The 18,904-nt window shown below is 36.4% G+C and overlaps 1 protein-coding gene across 11 annotated transcripts; it reads right to left on the bottom strand.

Annotated features, from left to right (window-relative positions):
• Window positions 1–505: 505 nt before the first annotated feature.
• Window positions 506–18,753, bottom strand: Bma-unc-44 (Uncharacterized protein; the record flags this gene model as incomplete). 11 transcript variants are annotated; one of them, XM_043074083.1, is made up of 39 exons in its annotated part: window positions 506–651; window positions 1,189–1,212; window positions 1,854–1,967; window positions 2,270–2,317; window positions 4,828–5,047; window positions 5,322–5,476; window positions 5,575–5,652; window positions 5,747–5,852; window positions 5,941–6,116; window positions 6,230–6,482; window positions 6,696–6,836; window positions 7,071–7,284; window positions 7,366–7,543; window positions 7,676–7,788; window positions 7,913–8,127; window positions 8,280–8,468; window positions 8,562–8,786; window positions 8,869–9,001; window positions 9,650–9,667; window positions 9,816–9,907; window positions 10,144–10,212; window positions 10,538–10,647; window positions 11,833–11,985; window positions 12,739–12,919; window positions 13,086–13,246; window positions 13,314–13,467; window positions 13,619–13,723; window positions 13,897–14,064; window positions 14,171–14,341; window positions 14,422–14,571; window positions 14,757–14,864; window positions 15,208–15,330; window positions 15,416–15,661; window positions 15,760–15,946; window positions 16,187–16,326; window positions 16,656–16,811; window positions 18,007–18,204; window positions 18,334–18,534; window positions 18,604–18,753. In XM_043074083.1, the coding sequence occupies 39 exons, from the start codon at window positions 18,751–18,753 to the stop codon at window positions 506–508; spliced, it is 5,769 nt and encodes a 1,922-aa protein (XP_042930017.1). The 11 variants fall into 11 exon arrangements, with proteins under 11 accessions (XP_042930017.1, XP_042930023.1, XP_042930018.1 ...); XM_043074089.1 differs by having other exon boundaries at window positions 5,554–5,652; XM_043074084.1 differs by lacking the exon at window positions 11,833–11,985.
• Window positions 18,754–18,904: the final 151 nt, after the last annotated feature.

Consider the following 18,904-nt stretch of genomic DNA (forward strand, 5'->3'; position numbering starts at 1 on the left):
CACAATAAAGTTTTTGTTTCGCAAAAAATGACAAAAAAGCACTGGTTGCATCAGCAATTGCCAAATGATAAACATGCGCTTGAATAATAATAAATACAAAATGGATAAGGAATATTTTCTGCACTATATTCTAGACCTAGTTCACAACTTAAGCAGTCTGCTTTTGGAGACCGCTCTGAAGATGTCAGGTAGATATGGGGCACCAAGTATAATATTCTAATTGTTTCTTGGTCCCTTTTCAATTACCACCTTTTTCGTTGCTTCCTTCTCTTCTGTTTGCCTAATAGGGAGAACTCTCAAACTGCTGGGTTCCACTCCAAACTTGGCTAGTGGGATTTCACAACACCGACCTATAAATTCTAATGGGTCGTGCAAACAATACGCATTACCGTGATAACAATAGACGCACCATAAAAAGTAGTGCTCAGACAAGCAAACAGATAAGAAAAAAACGAAAAATATTTGCAATGTGTACAAATATAATGCTCGTTGAAATGCTATGATTCTAATGCTGTTGTTGTTGTTGGTCGCTTGAATCCAGCTTTTGCTGTTGCCGCTGCTTGGTAATTGGTACCAAATGTATGTGTTGGTCACCGGGATCCACACTGCCTGAGTATACCTGTTCGTTCACTTTCAACCGTATCAAATCTCCTAAATGAAGACCAAAAAGGAAGTGTGAAAGCAATGGATGAAAAGGACATAACACCAACCAATCAACCAGTAACACCAAAGTAATGCATTCTTAAAATGAAAATGTGAGTGATAATTGAATATTTGTAATGAATGTCACTAATACACTGTAATTAATAATAATAATAATAATAATTAATAATAATAATAAAAATAATAAATAATAATGATAATAATAATAATTAATAATAATAATGACAATAATAATAAGAAAGTAATAATAATAAATAATAATAATAATTCAGAAACGAAACGAAAGCGTTGGTCGACCAAAAAGACTACGCCTAAGTAGCGCTGAAAATAACACAACCAAGCAAAATGACTATAACGATAAACATCACAAAAACAAACAAACGAAAGTAAGTCAACTTTTATGAACACATTTGCATAACAAAAAAGGTGCACTCCGCGTACATGCAGCAGTAGTAAAAGTTATATCACTAGAAAGCTGGCAGATTTCAAGACGTTCCACATAAATTTTTTTCATCTTTTACTCACCCATATTCGACTCCGTCTTCTCTCCTGCAACATAATTTTAGCAGTTCAGCAGAAAACTCATAAATATCATGCTAATACCGCTGCACCGTTAACGAGCAACCGGTTATACTGTTAGTTTATATCTAAATCTTTCATTATCAATAATTTATGCTCCTTCAAATTTCAAAATTACTGAGCATAAAAATTTGATTTCCTTAAAATAAACGAACACACTAAAGGCTACGACATTACTTGTGATTAGTACCACTATCAAAAACTATAGGGATGAAAGGAATATCAAATACAACCAGATCCCGAAATTTCGATCAAACTTCGGCTGAAGATGCTATGTATAAAAACTATTTGTTGCTCCTTTCTTTAGATTTAAACATGCAGATGTGCACCATTTCTTCATATATGAACCATATTTTACGAGATAAGCAAAAATCTGTATCAGCTAGTTCTGAATGAAATAAATCATTGAAATTGTGATATTAAATCTTATCAACATTAATTTACTAGCTGCACTGACAAGTATTAACGACTAGCTGAGACGCAAAATGGAACACAGGTGCTAAAGGAGTTCCAGTAGCTAGGAGCAGCACAAAATACTGCAGAATTAATACACATTTACGCATTCACTTGAAACTAAATGCTAAAACTGCGTATTGAAAAAGCCTGTCAACCTGGAAATGTTGTCCTTGTCGTAGTTACAACGCGTGTCATCTTCTTTGATACAACCACAGAACCATCTTCACTCGTGAAGCCCTCCGCCATGGCTTCATGCCTCTGATCGGTAACTTAAAATTAAAAATATTATTCAACAATTTTCCAATATCAGTTTTATTCCTTTACACTTTTTCCTTTTCCTGTTCAGGAAGTATATTCGAAAATGATAATTTCTGATGTAGGAAAAATTCATGATAAGATATAATATCTCTTCTAAATAATTAATACACCTCCTTCCATTCAATAAACTAATTTGGCTGAAATAAAGCAGGGAAATTTTAAAAAAGGAAGCGAATTCTACACACATTGTAAAAGAGAGAGTATATCGCCAATTTGTAATCTTCAGGAATAAAGCAATGGAAATAGGTATCACCTGTTGGGATATTTGGTTCCGCTGAAGATAAAGAAGGTTCTCGCACACCTGAAATGCTACCATAGTAAATGAATAAGGAAGGCACAAGAGAAGTGGAGCGTTAGTTGCAGAAATCAAACAAAGGAAATATTAATTGATATAAATGTCACACTAAGAGCAAATCTGACTCATATTTGATATAAGTTGTTGCTGCAAATGCTGCACGGTTGCTGCATCGAGACCGTCCATGCCAGGCGTTTCCGTTTCAAAAACAGATTTCGTGTTAGTGATATGCTGAGAAGAATTAACACGAATCTGAATATCAGAAGTGGGTGATGCTGAAGCAAGAATTTTGGAAACAACATTTGAAGCAGTCGTATCTGGAGGGCAAACAGCCCCAACAGCGCGTAATTCTTCTTCAAGATCCTGCAAACGACGAACTGCAGCTGCGTGGCGGTCAGGGTTGCTCATTTTCAATGAACTCAAAGTGAAGAGCAAACGGCCTATAACTGACTGAACAGATAGCTCCATCCCAGCGAACTCCTCCTCATTTTCATAGGCTTCGATCACTTCTGCACCACTGGGACTTACAAATTGTACGTATACCTTATGTCCAGGTTCGCGATCTCCGGAAAGGAGTGCAGCAGCAATCGATGGACTTCGTTTGCGATCAAACAGACCGCTGGAAGCAATTGGCTTCATCATATCAGTACCTTGCTCATACTTCGATTCTGTTTCAGCTTGGATTTGTAGATCCACTCCCGTGCTCACTGTGTGGCTTTCCCCCTGTTCTGTAGCAGAAGTGGTTTCCCCACTCATATTTCCACTCTGAATTTTAGTTGTCATTGCCGAAACCACAGCACTGTCACCTGTTACATAGGTGGTCTGTTCACATTCGGATATTCCTTCTTCAGCGATGAATTTTGTAACAGAATCTATGTGGTGAAAAGACAGGGTGGTGCTCAAGCAGTAACAATCCAGGATGACCCCATTAATGATAATTGCACCGGAATTAGTTATTCCGGCGAGGACTAGGCTATGTGCGGCAACCTCTGAAGCGGACATTGTTTAGAATTAAAAGGATAGGGAGAAAACAGAGGCTGAGGGAAGAAGAGTAGACAAGAGTCAGCTGTTGTGCTTGATGTGTCCCTGACAGATACTGGAGCAAATTTATCAAGAGTAGCAGTTACAGACTACAGCAGCAAAAAAAAAAAAAAAAAAGAAAAAACTGAACGGATGATGGAAAATGCTTTAACAATAAGGGAAGCCCAAAGAACACTCAAATTACGGTGCTTAGCAAAATTTCATTAAATACTAGCAACATAGGCATGTGCGAGATTGAGATTTAAATCAATTTGTGGATCCAGATTATTCATGAACGTTCTGCCCTTTAGCCTCTTCATCAGTTCGCTTTTCCTCCATCACGTCTGAAAAATCAACGGCATCATGTGCTACTGCTACTGCTGCTGCACTGATGCTTGTGTTCTGCTGCACACTCTGTTCTCCATCCCTGTTTCCGAACGAATTCAAAACAACTCTCTCTTCCAATGCCTCATTGATCTCGCACAATCTCGCAAGTAATTATCTCAAATGATATAGAAGTGAAACGCAAAACAGCTGACTCAATTTGAACTTCCAGCATTCCTTGTCTCTCTCCCTCTTACTACTATAGAACAGATAGATAAGCAACTACCACAATAAGAATTGTTTAAAGCACGAATACCTCAACAACAGCGTTAACAAAATGACTCTGATAATATCACAGGAAATATATAATTAGCAATAGTGCAAGCAATGGAAGAAAGAGCTGTACAGAGAATGGCCAGTATTCCCCTCTATTTCATAGCAACCTTCGTGCCCTCCCCTCCAACACATACGAAAGCGTTGTGTGCAGCAGGCAGAAGTGCAGACTCATATCAAATATATTATAATAAAGGGTGTTTGAAGATTCATCAAGAAATTTTTGCCCTTCCTCCAGGCGCTATGATAAAGAATACCAAAATAATAGTTTATTCGAATATATCAGAATAAAAAGACTCCTTATATCACAAACAACTTGTTTAGGCCTTCAGAGTTAGCAGCACAAGAAAATACACATGATCTTTTTAGCACGCACGTTTTTTAATCTGTTACCCATTTTATACATTATGGCGAACCACCCAGTCAGTCTATCTTATTAGAGGAACTATTTTTAATTTTTTTCGCTGAACTTTTTAGCGGTTCAATTTCCTTATGTGATATAGTAAACCGATTAAAAGATTGATTACATAAAAAGGTTCTTATGCCTCATTAGAACATTCATGATGGAGGAAGAAGTATAAACACGTGAATAGGTCAAGATAACTCAACCAGAATACGATTTTCGTATAGTGCTGGCAATAAAAGCAATTGAGAAGTGGAGGACACTAAACCTACTATGACATGAAATTCCTAAAGTAATCACTGTCAGACTGTGTGAGACGGTGTAAAATTATATAGCTACAACTTACTCTACATTCCGTTTCTCAAAATGTAAGGTTTTACATTAAAAACTACTTGCTTGGTTAAAGTAAGCTGAAATTATTAAGAAAATTACAAACCTATGTGATCAACCTTCTCCTCTCCTGTCGGAGTCATAACAATACTTGCATCCCTGCTACTTAGTCCTGTTTCATTGGCAGCTGTTTTGGCTTCATCGGGCAAAAATTGCGAAACATGACTACTCCCCATTCTTGTAGTCTTCAGGATGACACCGTCATCACCATCTTTTTTCTCTTCATGTGTTACTTGACTATCAAGCGTCCCTTCTTTCGACTCTTTCTTCAAGTAACGATCTTTACTTAAGCAGATATTTAATGTAGTGAAATAATGCCTACTTGTTTATGCTATGATTGACGATAGTGTAATGCATCCGCAATTCTAAAACCAGTAGTTCAAAAAAAAAAAAAAAAAAAATGCCCCAACACTGTTGTATGCCATGTAGTGGAAAAACTCAAATTAAGATTCATTTAAAAAAAGCAGGCAGTGAAAGTTCTCTATTCACTGTATTGTAAAATCACATTGAGGAATTAGGAATGATAACAGAAGCTTTTACTTGCTGCTCTAAATTCATCTCTGCTTCTCGAACCATTCGATCCCACTTCTCTTGCTCCTCCTCGTTGAGAGGCACTATCCTGTCGACAATTTCCTCATTAACGGCAACGTCATCCTCATATGTAGTTGTTATTGTGCGTTCTTCCACAATAGGACCTGCAATAAAAAATCTACTACTTTCAACTACAAACTTTATAAAGTTTCAACACCAATCAAAACCGGCTAGAACCCACCGGTATCAAAACATCGCTCACCATCTTCCGAATCATGCACATGTCGTTCAGTACGCACAACTGTTCGAATTTCTGAAACAGCAACCTCCTCTTCCTCTTCTGCAATATATATATATCTACATCACATCATAGATGAAACCACTCATAGTTAAAAAGTCCGCAGTATCTTGATTCATTAAAAAAAGTCAAATACCACGGAATGGTTGCTCCTTCGGTCCTCCTGTATCGCCATCTATTCCATAATATTCAGACTGTTGAAAGAATGGTTCCTCTACCATTAGCTGTTGTGTCGCCGCTACCTTTAAGGATTTCATATGTTTTTTTCAGCTTATGTAATACTAACCAGAGAAGTAATTCACAAGAAAATCACAATTATGATCACCGTACTTCGGAGTAATGACGTCTGTCATCTGCTTCTAGCGACGTGGATGATATTGTTACTGAAGGTTCAGAAATATGTGATACGGGTGTCCCTTCCAAATCATCCGGCTTTTCAATCCGATTAATTTCTCGTACAACATCATCACGTCCTATTCGCTGTAACGCTGATCGCAAAATAGCAGCTGAAATTTTACATAATTCAGAAATTACTATAAAATACAAGTCCATTACTCCAAACATAACTTTTAATCATTAGCAGACCCTTCTAACATTTTATTGTTGAAGTAAAACTTACGTGTGGCTTGTTCTTTCTTCAAAAACATCCAAATTCGCAAAACAGTAATTGCTTCAAGGCCAACTAGCTGATGTCGAACTTGCCGTATATCAATATCAGGTACCTCGAGTGCTCGAGCCAATCGATGCCAGTCGGCACCAATGAGTCGTGCAACGTGCGGCAGTGGCAAGTCATCAGGCTCAGCAGTTTCATGCAAAGCTTCAGTGTACTTCTCCGTCAAAAGAGCTTCCGAAAAGAAGGGCTTTTTGGAAATCTAAAGGGTTAATTTCAAGAGAAAGATAACAGAAATATGTAAAAAGTTACAAAAAAAATCATATATATATTACTTTCGACCTCGCGAATGTGTAAACATATTAAAATCTTGTCATCACCAAAAGAATCTCTACCAACTTTCCATTATATTAACATTTGTTTTCACCCACACATTTTATATTCCTATATATTTCTTAATCTCCAGTAGTATTACCGGTCCAGTGTATTCCGGAAGAGTGACTGCAAGAGTGCATAATGGCGTCTGTGGAGGCAAACTTTCGGCTCGCATTTTCGGTTCTTTCATAAATGATATTCGTCCATCAGCAGCGGCTTCGTTGTCTGTGCGAGCACGTGTCTTAAATTTAAATAACAGAAATAGAATTGAAGAATTCAAACTGGAAAAATACATATACATCCGAATTGAAGAAATCAAACTGGAAAAATACATATACATCCGAATTGAAGAAATCAAACTGGAAAAATACATATACATCCGAACTTTTAAAACATCAAGAATAGGTTAAAATCTACAGCTAGGAACACCAAAATTACATATATGGAAAGAGGATATAGAGGAAGCTTACGATACCTTTATCATAAAAGCAAGACGATTTTCTTGGAATGGCAAGAAATAAAGCGAAAGTTGATCGCCGCTTTTGGTTATTGGAAAGATATTTCCAGAGAATTCCAAAAACTGATGTCGTCCACTTAAAACTTCAACATCTTTCGATTTAGCAATTTCAATGAAATGTTCTTGTTTTTCCAAGGTTTTATCTTCCCGATCATCAGTCATACAAAACAATCTGAAATTCTAGCATTAAGTTCAAAAATAACAAGTAACAAAAAATTAATTATAAACAAACAATAAATGAATAAAAACAAACCTCAACTGTCCTTCATTAGGAAAAGTTCGTCGAGCAAAAATAAGAAATCTAGCCATATACGGAACTGAAATTGCTTCATTATAAACTTCTTGTGCCATTCGCGCTGCATCCCGCGGAGTTTGGCAGTCCATCAACCAAAATCGAGCAGAAACAGTAGTTGTGAATGAAACATCCTCGCCTGGAACAAAAAAAAAAGTAAGATAGAAGAGAAAGTTAAGCTAAACTATGCAGAATCATAAATCTCACTAAGAAACAATTTTTTTTTCAATAGAATGAACTGAAAAGAAAAAGAGCTGTTCAACAGACTAACCAGTAAATGTTAACTGTGTAGTTCCAGTAATATCTTCCCACTGAGCAGGAGCAGATCCACCAGTTATACTGCACAATAAACGAAGCGTCGGTGGTTCCTGTCCTGGTTGACCGCTAGAATTTATAAAAATTATAAAAAAAAAAATACTAAAAAGTTTATAAAATTGAAGCATAATATAAAAGAATGTAAACTACTTCATTTCTTTGTTCATATTTAACAAGTACAATAAAGGAATACCTGTACTGTGTTAACATTCCTTTATTTGAGCTTTGTGGTAATGGAATACACAACGTTATGGGTTTATGAAATTTGCGACGACGAGGTTCAACAGTTACAATTGGGGATACTGCAACTCTGTTCCCGTGTAAACGAGCAACTATTTCTTGTGGAACTGGTTGAGCTTGTACAGATACTTTGATCGTCTTGGTCAAAGAGCCATCCGGAAATATAGCCTAGAAGACGGTCTAGTAAAACATGTCCGCCTGTGGAAGTACGAAAATTTATAGTGAGTAATTAGACAAAAAAAAACAAACAAACATTAATGTACAGCATTAAAAAAGCTCTAAAACATATTGAAATTCTGGAATGAATTCATAAGAAGGACCTGTACACGAGGAACAACTGAAGAGAGTATTACACCACCTTCTGGACCAACACAGTGTACTTCCTGCCGCACACGAGTAACGACCGCGAAATACATAGGGAAATCGTTGGTAAGGATACGCGTAATTCGTGACGTATGCAAATCATCAAGCTGAGACAACTCTTCTGCATCAAATGATTCATTCAGTACCTGGAAAAGGTGACTAACTCATATTTCTAGAAAATATAGCTTATTTAATATAGCATAAAAAAAAAAAAAACGCAAAGAACTTGTTGCGCAAACCTCTTGTACGGCATCTTCTGTCGCCTCTAGCTGATGCTCTTTCCAGTGTTGCCCATCATCAGAACGTAAAATAACAATCTCTCGCTCCCGTCCACGAAGTGATGCAAAATGTGGTACTTCCAATATTACAGGACCCAAGAACTTTACACCATGTGGTGCCATCTCAAGTATACGTGAAGCAAGCGCTTCACCTTCACTTAGTGGTGGTGGGTGTGCTAACTTATCCTATAAATAAAGCATTGGATAGAAAGCATTCCAAAACTAAATCCAACTACAATTCCAAACTTTGAGATAAAGAAAAAATTACTTTCCGAAGATATCTGCATGTGACGCGTGTAGGTTGTGGTGCTTTTCTTGGTGGTATAATGATTCTTACACCAGAATGTCGGCAACCACGCATTGCTCCACCACGTGCGTCCACCATAAACGAAATTAAAAAGCTGAAATAGCACTTATCCTAATGGTGAAAGGACAAATAAGTGCATCAAAGCCGCAAGTTAGTGCTGTCATTCCTTCAGTTCTGGAAGCTTGAAGTTTATCAGACGGTAGACGAAATTTTACCATCAAAAACAGAGAACAGGTGTGTGAAAGGCATTCAGTTACACCAGTAAAAGCGGAATTGATTTTTAGTAAGCAGTTTTCAAGAGAAGTAACTGAAGTCGATATTCTTATAAAGCAAGTTATAATGATTTCCGTAAAAGACATGAATAGTACTTGAAGTTTGGAAAATCCATAAAATTAAAGCTGAAAATAAATTTCTACTATCTAATTCAAGCAGCACAGATCAGAGAGATGGATAATCGACAGCATATTAGTTCGAGAGGTCTAGGAATGAGATCCGGAAGTTTTAAATCAAACGAAGAAAATGTTTCCTACAAAGACTTTTTGATTTCCCGAAATAAACAATAACTTCATTGTGCTGTTCATTCAGATAGCTTGCCAAGAGAAATTGTAACAGGTATTCTGACCTATTTAAAAAAGCTGAGAAAAATTAGACCTGGACAATTTTCCGGTTTCAGATGGGAGAAATAAAAGAACATGCCGTATGATGCAGCACGAAACTAATATAACTAATATTAAAAACTCACGTTTTGTGGAGAAGTTTGCTGAAATAAATAATAAATTAAAAAAATATAGATCGCATTTCATCAAAAAGACAATATTTTATGATGAGAATCAGCAGGACCGATTTTCGCAAGAGAAAAATTTGGTAAATTAAATGAAGCGTTGCAGCTGTAATAATAATCACGTTACCTAGGTTGCACGGTAGTTCTTGTTACTGGAACACTGTCAGAAAGCGATGAATCCAAAGAAGGATCAACCATAGCTGTAGTAACGGGTTCGTGCTAGAAGGAATTTTGTTACAATCGCAAGCAGAAGCTTATATAAAACTATCTACTTCATGAATCACACAATATAAAGGGAAGAACCCATATGTTTCACATCGTCTAAAGATAATCAAAACATAAAACTGGGTATGGCTATTCTTAATTTGTTTTAATCTATTTAGGATAACTAACAGAGCAGAGCCAAAGAATTTTTTCCCTATATTAATCAAATGACACAACATTACACGAATTACTTGTGCTTTGCGAATTAAAGCATCCAGATCGCCATCCACACCTTCTACTTCTGGGCTTTTTGACAGCATCTGCAAATCCACATAATATGGTCGATTTTCTTTGAAAGAGACTTCAACAAGCTTTGGTGTTCATTATGGGAAGTCTTTTTGTGCACCCAAAACGGAGAGAGCATAATAAAATAGTAAGAAAATCGAATTCTCACAAGTTATTTAAAAAATTTTCCCATTATGACATGAATTGCCTTAACTTAGTCTCAAAAAAACTTAAACTTTAAAAACGAATAGGCCGTGAAAAAATTGTTAATCAACAGATCGCTGTTATTTCAAAAAGAATCATATTTGTAACCCACTGAATAACCAACAGAAATGGTTCCCGCAACATGTAAAAAAATACCGGTTCTGTAGCATGAATCAGATGCACACCTGTTGAGTCATGCAAACCTTTCGTGAGGCTTTCTGAGAAATCGTGAGCATGAGCATTGGCTGTTATCTGATTATCATCACCTGTAATAAATCTTCAGTGTATACACTATAACTACTTCCGCAGTTGAAGCAGGGGATACCTTAGAACTGTTGAGTTTTCCCTGCAATATATGGTGATCACTTGTATGTCTTGTATGTCAAATATGTCAAAATCAGATCACAGCTAACACAGGCTGTTTTACTTCATACGCAGGGAAATGAAATCATGGATGGCTAACGAATTATGAAGTTATCCGACATAATAAAAAAATATAAGTTTTTGAAAACTAAACAAATTTTGCAACAATTGTGCCATTGTCAAGAATGCGGTGAAGGAAGACATTTTTGAGCACAACGGTCAATGACCTCATATCCATCAAGTTTTCAGTGAAATGACCTGTTCGAAGCAAAAACGACGCGCATGCGATGTGTACACAAATATGAAGTAAAAGAAGAGAGGAAAAGAAGAAAGAGAAATGTATACTGATAGAAGGGAGCACAACAAATTAACAGTAGAGGCATTGACACTACCATAACATCTTTTAGAATTTCATGTTTCATTTGCAAAAAAAAAGTAAGAAAACATTAATTTTTAGAATCTCCAATTGAGCCAAGACTGAGAGGGATAAAAAATTTGAGTGATCACAGTCGTTAAGAGGGTTAACATTTACATATTCGCGTTAGAATATGAAGTTAATTCAAAAATTCAACAGGTGAGAAGTTATAGCAACTTCTAATTCATGCAAAGATGAACGTCTCGCGGTAAACTGTTAAACATATTGCCACTGATAAAAAACATGTTGTATAATGCAGAAAGATTAACTACGCCAGAACATAAAAAATCGATCCGGTTATACGAGAGAAAATTACCTTTGAACAAAACTAAGCTGCAAAACAGCTCTTCAGCAGCACTACACTGATGGAGCTGTATATACATGCAAGCCTCAAGGATGTATTAGTAAGTACTACTATCATTACTCCTATCATCACCCTTATCAGAACCTCAAACATTAATTTGCTATAAATACAGAAACGATCGCGTTATAACCAATTCCGTCCACGCATTAATAACTGATTTATGGACCGTAATTCACGATGAAATTGTCAAAAAATTTGCGCACAACCTGTGGAAAGTAATATTTCTATGTCAATTTAAATTAAAAACAAATCACAAACAGATAAAAAAGGAAGTTAAAATGCGAAAAGGAAGAAATGAAAAAATCATACGTGATAAGTAAATCAGAGTAGCTCCAGGTGAAGGATAGGGGCTTGAAGTGTGATTGGGAAAGAAGCTCAGGTCATGGTCATCTGTTGATAAGCGTAACGGCGAGTGTGTCAGGACACGAAGATGTGACGCATCCTCCTCCAATGTATTCGGTGCTGAATCGACGAACAAACGCTCAACAACAACAACAACAAGAGCATTCAGCAACACAATCACAACACTGCTAATCCAACCTTTGTGAGTTGTTACCGAACTACCACTCAATACTTAGCTTACAATATTAATACGTTAATAGCAAGCAAGAGAATCGTGGTATCCTAATGAGCGCATTATTTTATATTCGGCAACGAGTTTTTAAATTTCCCTTTAAACATATTTTCTCGCTAACAAATTTTCAGGTGAAATAAATGAAAACTGTGCATTTCGAGCAAAAAAATCCTGTTAACTAAACTTTACTTAGCACATAATTAGTTCATCTAATAGTTGGGAAAGTGGAACATAGTAGGAAACTCTTCCTCTGAATCTATTTTTTCCTTTCTCTTTTGATTAAAAGCCTATGCAGGTTTTTTGTGGCTGAAACATATCACTTGCTTTTTCAACGGTACTTTTTATGATTTTCACTGTTTCTGTTGAGTCGTTAAGATTCTGTCAATCTTTTGAAAATTTTTTAGATCTATAACAACAATTAAGGAAAAAGAAAAAAAAAGCTGCGCTGGGTGGAATGCGTGAATCTTATTTGATCAAGAGAATATGTTTGCACATTTATTCTTAATATGCACAATCCAACACTAGAAAAACTAAACTCAGCTTCATTTAATGCACTGCTTTCATTAGACGGAACAATAAAAACAAACTGCAAGTAACTAATTATGCATTATTATTCGACTCGACTAAAAAAATATAAATACCTTCATCCTCTGAATCAGAAAACATAGTTTCATTCATTGCTTCGGGATTTTGAGGTTTATATCTTTCTTCAGTAATAGTTGTAGTCTCCGTAATCACGGTAGTCTCGGTAACTGTTTTAAGTGCTTCAACTACAGATACATAGCCCAAACGTTCCGCAATTGATAATGGAGTCTGCCCTGTCTGTAAAATCTCGGATCACAGAAAATGTATCTTTAAGAAGACTGAGAACCGCATTCTTATTCTCTCAAATACCAGTCTCAATAGTTTTACTACTCAAGCGTCTTCTACGTCAGCTTATCAAGCAAACGACATGTTCCTTCTACTCAGCAACTTAATTAAATATTACCGATGTTTGGACATTTGGACTAGCACCGTGCTCCAACAAATAACGCACAACATTATTATGCCCTTGCTGAGCAGCTTGATGCAGCGGAGTATAGGAAGCACGAGTAGTGGCCGAAACTGGCGCGCCATGCTCAATCAAAAAACGGACCATATTTATTTGCCCTGAAAAGTTTTCAACAGTACAATTTGTTTAACGGATATGAACAGAAATTCATTAAAAAAATCGAACCGAAATGGCAAGCAACGTGTAGTGGTGTATATCCTGCTTTCGTTTTGGAATCAGTGGCTGCGTTTTCCTTCACCAGTTCTTCTGCTACATTAACACGATCTTCTTGTGCGCACAGATGCATTGGTGTCAAACCGTTCCTTGCTTGAGCTCCGACCTGAAGTATGCAACAATAATTATATAATTTAGTGAACTACCCACCAGCAGTTTCGCAAACTAATATGTTTAAGGTAATATGTAAACGACAAGCTTTTCGTTCGAACTATGAAATCTTTTTCACTTACTTTTATAATTTTCCTAAAGCCTACCTTTGCTCCATTTTCAATTAATAAAGCAGCCATTTCGCGATGACCCTCTTGGGCAGAAAGATGAAGCGGCGTGAATCCAGCTTTGCTTTCAGCATTCGCATTTGCCTTAAAGAAAAATCAATATGCCAAAAAACAGCAACAGTTACTTTTATACAATCTCCACAAGTAAAATCCTACTTCAACCAATGCATGAAGATTTGATTCAAATAAAACACGAGAAAATTACAGATTCATGTAACTAGATACGCCTCAAACGCAAGAACATAGTAATGAAGTACTCTATAATGAAGAAGAGTGCTAGCAATATCCATCTGATTTTTCTTTGCAGCAATATGCAAAGGAGTATATCCATTCTTGGCAACGGCATGTGCGGAAGCACCACTTTCTAGAAGCAGCAGCGCTACCTTGTCGTTATTATAATGTGCTGCTACATGCAAAGGTGTCACCTAAAACGATAAAACGATAGAGTGGTATTTAAAAATTATTTGTACATAAAAAGTTTTCCCTAAACGCACGCATAGCAAAACTCGACAATTAACTAACAACCGCTACCTGGTTCTTGCCTTCAATGTCAACCAAAGTTCCTCGTTCCAGCAATAATTTCGCTACCGGTAAATTGCCGTATTTAGCAGCTAAATGCAACGGTGTAAAACCTTTCTTGGTAAGCAATGTCTTATCGGAACCATGATCTATCAATATTGCTGCCACCTCCTCTTGTCCCTCCTACAATATTTGAAAACTGAATAATTAACAGATTCCTGATCAAAAAGGTGTAAATATTTTCCATATTCCGCTAAGCTTACTTTGGCAGCAATATGAAGAGGAGTGTAGAGATCCCGTGTAGCAGCATTTGGTGATGCGCCTGCCTGCAGCAACAAGATAACGATATCAGTATTGCCAAGACGTGATGCAATATGTAATGGTGTTTGTAGCTCACGTGCCGCGGCATCCACCTTTAAAAAAATATCAAAAAATGAATTTTGCATAATTACAGTTCCTTTGATATTTACATGACCACACACAGAATGAACAATGACACAAATTTTTTTAAGAAATATGGGATGCTCTGGTATGAAGTGAGAAATGATAGATCCTACAAAGTAGTTATGAATAAAAATAGTAGAGTGTGCCGACTAACCTGGGCTCCATTACGTACCAAAACACGGACAATATCGGTTTGGTTCGCTCGTGCAGCTAAATGAAGAGGTGTTTCACCGCGTACAGTAGCCACATTCGCATTAGCACCCTGAAATGAAAGGTTATTGACACCTCATTCCCTTCTCCGCAAAAATCTTGCATAACCTCACCATCAGTAATCTTAATTAGATTATGCCAGTTTTGGTACTATTTATGCAAAACCGACTCAGTGAAACAAAGAAATATATAAAACGTTAAAATCACTATTCACTCTGATGGATAAATATAATACAAGGAAAGATTAGACAATAATGAAATAAAAAACAAGTAGAATTAGAAATTATTTGGAAAATGAAAGGATAACATTTATTTCAGTTATAAGGAATAGTGGGAAAGTCCACAAAATGAATACCGAAAACCTACAACAGTTTATTTGAAATAACGATCATCACCTGCTGCAGTAAGTAGATAACGATGTTTATAGCACCCATGAAAGCAGCGACGTGAAGCGGCGACAGACCGGATTCTGTAGTTGCCTCGATGGCAGCATGATATTTCAGCAACAGTTCGACAACCTAAGCAGTTGTTACAACAAATAAATAACAGTTTGGAAATCAACATAAATGTAATGCTTAACTACTCTGTTGCAATGAAGAATACCTTAATGCGATTTTTTTTGCAAGCTATGTGCAACGGTGTGAAGCCATTGAGAGCCCGAGCATTTGAATCGGCATTACGATCCAGCAGAAGCTTAGCGACACGGACATGTCCGCAGTGGGCAGCCACATGAAGAGGAGTGAGATAATCAACGGTAACATCATCAACCGGAGCTCGATGATACAACAGAATTCGAGCACTGTCCACATGATCACCCTGTGCTGCCATATGTAAAGGAGCCAGACCATTCTATAATGTTTGTACCCAATTATCCAAATCATATTTGCTAGAAACTATCAGAAAATAATAAGAAAAGCATGCTGATACTGTATCAAAAAGTTGCGTACTTTTGTTTTAGCGTTGATTGGAGCTCCTTTTTCAAGCAATAAATCTACAACTTGATCATGGCCCGACCGAGAAGCGCAATGTAATGGTGTTAATAAATCACGCGTGCGACAGTCAATAACGGCTCCGTGAGCCAACAATAACGAAACCATGTTTGCACGCCCCCATTTTGTTGCAACGTGCAAGGGACTGAAACAGAAAATAAACAAATAAAATTTATTTTCTCAGTAGCTGTTATTAACAGTGGACTTACCTGGGCATAATATTAAAACGTTAATCCGTATTTGATCAGTGTTTTATACTTACCTGTTGAGATTCTAAAAAAAGTTTCAAGAACGTAGCCCTCATATATCTATCCAGTCACGGACCAGTTTTTTTGTCTCACCACATTCTCATTCATTTTAAGGATATTTAAAACCATAATAATACCTTATGTTATGCCTTGCTTGGTAATTCACATTAGCTCCCTTTTCGAGCAGCAGTAGTGCTACGTTCTCATTTCCATAGTGAGCGGCGATATGGAGCGGAGTGAAACCACTTTTCGAAGTCACATCCGAATTGTGCTCATTCTGAAATTAATTTCTCTTAGCTTCCATGAAATACACATAATAAATCCCGAATACCTCTGTTTCTTTGAAGCCAATTTAACGTGGCTCTTTTCGCACTATCTCTTTCAGTAGCCACATGTGTAACGGTCGCAAGAGCACATACCTATGCCAAACATTCTTCGTTTACTACCAGCAAATGAATCTTTAAAAAAATTTTTAGTTATGCATCTTAATTTTGTCATAAATAAACTTGCGACGGAAATAATTTTCTTTCCTCAGAAAAGTATAATAAAAAAAATGTCACAAAAATAAAAGATCTGAAAAATTTTTCCTTGTAAGATGAAACTGACTTGAAGTAATAACGTAGCTGCTTTCGTATCATCCTTTTTAGCAGCGATATGTAATGCTGGCAGGCGCACTTTTCCACGTGTATCATTCTCAAGTAAGAGAGCTACAACACGATCGTGACCTTGCTGCAAGGCAACTGCTAATGGCGTAAAGCCATCCTACAAATAAAAAGCTTAAACACGATGTCACTGAAGACATCAGTTGCAATAGTTTAGCAAACAACAAATCGTGGATTACGATGTGACGATGCAAATGATATGTAAATGCGAGAAGTGGTTAAGCTAAACAATTTGCTTTCCCATGTAATGTCACCAATAAATCTGAAATATTTTCAGATTCTAAAACTCCTAATGATTGTACAGTAAGTTGTTTCAAAAAGGCCATAACATGACAGAAATAAAATCAATCAGTCCCAGCAAATCGTGGAAAAGGACTGTTACGTGACAAATTTTAAATAAGTGAAGTTTAGGAAAATATATCAGCGAAATTGTAGAAAAAAAAAGTTAAAAAACTATTTGTAGAAAAAGAACTTCATTCAGAACTATATTCATATAAAGCGAAAAACGAAAGATGTAACTTCCTTAATGTTTTCTTTTCACGTTTCCCAGTTAACGACTTCACGTAATCTACGAAATATGGTAAATACCTTTGAGGAATGACATGACTGAGACATATTTTTAGTCCCTCAATCCAAAATAAAGCAACAGATAATCTTAATCATTATCTCTTTTTTTGATCTAAATGCACCATAATATAGAAATAGTAAGGAATGGTAAATGTTGAAAAAAAACAATTATAAGTAGGCATCCATGAGTTCCCGACCAATAATTTACCATGTTTTCTGACAATCCCTATTTTAAGGAGTACTCTGATCAATGTCGAAGGTTCAGAAAAATTCTCATTTATAATCCTCAAATGATATTCAATAATAAGTAGATGAAAATGATGGAAGAAGTTATGATTTGTATATATATGCCTGAAAAAACTTTTATATGACGGTCTCTTAGTTAGTGAGAAACACAGAACAGATCCTAATTAACTTTGGGCAAGTCATGGTACCATGCCAATACTCACGAGATTCATGTACAAATGTTAATCATTCAAATTCAGGTAACTGGCTTACGATAAACAGATTGTTTCTCTAAAGTTTAAACAACAAAAAACTGAGAGTGTAAGGATAAAGTTATAGTTCAGCCATCTGCTAAACACAGCTACCTTTTGTTTTGGATGAAAAACTCTATCTAAGCAAAGACGTTCGCAATTTGTTGTTTAACAAATTTGATATTATATTTTTTTTGTTCCATGATTCAGGAGGAAAGGAAAGCAAAGAAGATAAGACACGGTGAAGAGAACCTCTGTAGCCAAAGCTTGATTAGCACTGTGTGCAAGAAGATAGCGTACAACAGATTCGTGATTCTCTTGCGCAGCCATGTAGAGTGGTGTGAAACCGTTCAATGATTGTACGTTAACATTAGCATCATTTTCAACAAGTATTGTGACGATCAATTCTTGTCCTGCTAATGACGCTATGTGTAACGCTGTATTACCTTTCTGAAAACATTAATGATGACAACAAGGCTAAATACATTCTGCAACAAAAACGATGATATGAAAAGCAAGCTATCAATAACGGGATGAAAAGAAAAAATCCATTCACATATAAATATATGTAAATTTAACCTTCGTAGCAGCATCAACATCTGCTTTACGTTTCAGAAGTTCGCGAACCACTTCATGATGACCTTCTTTGGAGGCCAAATGTAACGCATTGAGTCCATTCGCATTACATGTATTGATATCAGTTCCCAAACGCAGTAGTTCAAGTACACGATCTAGATTTCCAGCTCGCGCTGCTCGTAAAAAACTTGCACTGCTCTCGCCCTATAAAATATCTTATTTGATTTTGTTTCACAGTAGAACATTAATCAATGAAGGTGTAAAAACCACTACCTTATTGGAATGCTGACTATTGTCAGAAGGAACTTGTTGCTGCTGTGATTTTGGCACTTCTGCAGGCCAGCCACCTGCCTCAACTGCAGGATTGATCATCAGTAATTGGGTTTTATTAGTTACCCGCCTGCAAAACTTTCGCATGTTCATATTTTCTCTCTTCTGTTTAAAATATGAACAAATATATATTTGCCACACAGAGATAAAGGACTAATTATAGATGATAACCACCTGTACTTGTCATAAAACATTGGAAACACTGAAAGCGAAAATAAACAACCAAATTGCACATAACCAATGA

The sequence above is a fragment of the Brugia malayi genome (assembly GCF_000002995.4).
Source record: "Brugia malayi strain FR3 genome assembly, contig: Bm_v4_ChrX_scaffold_001, whole genome shotgun sequence".
Lineage (NCBI taxonomy): Eukaryota > Metazoa > Nematoda > Chromadorea > Rhabditida > Onchocercidae > Brugia > Brugia malayi.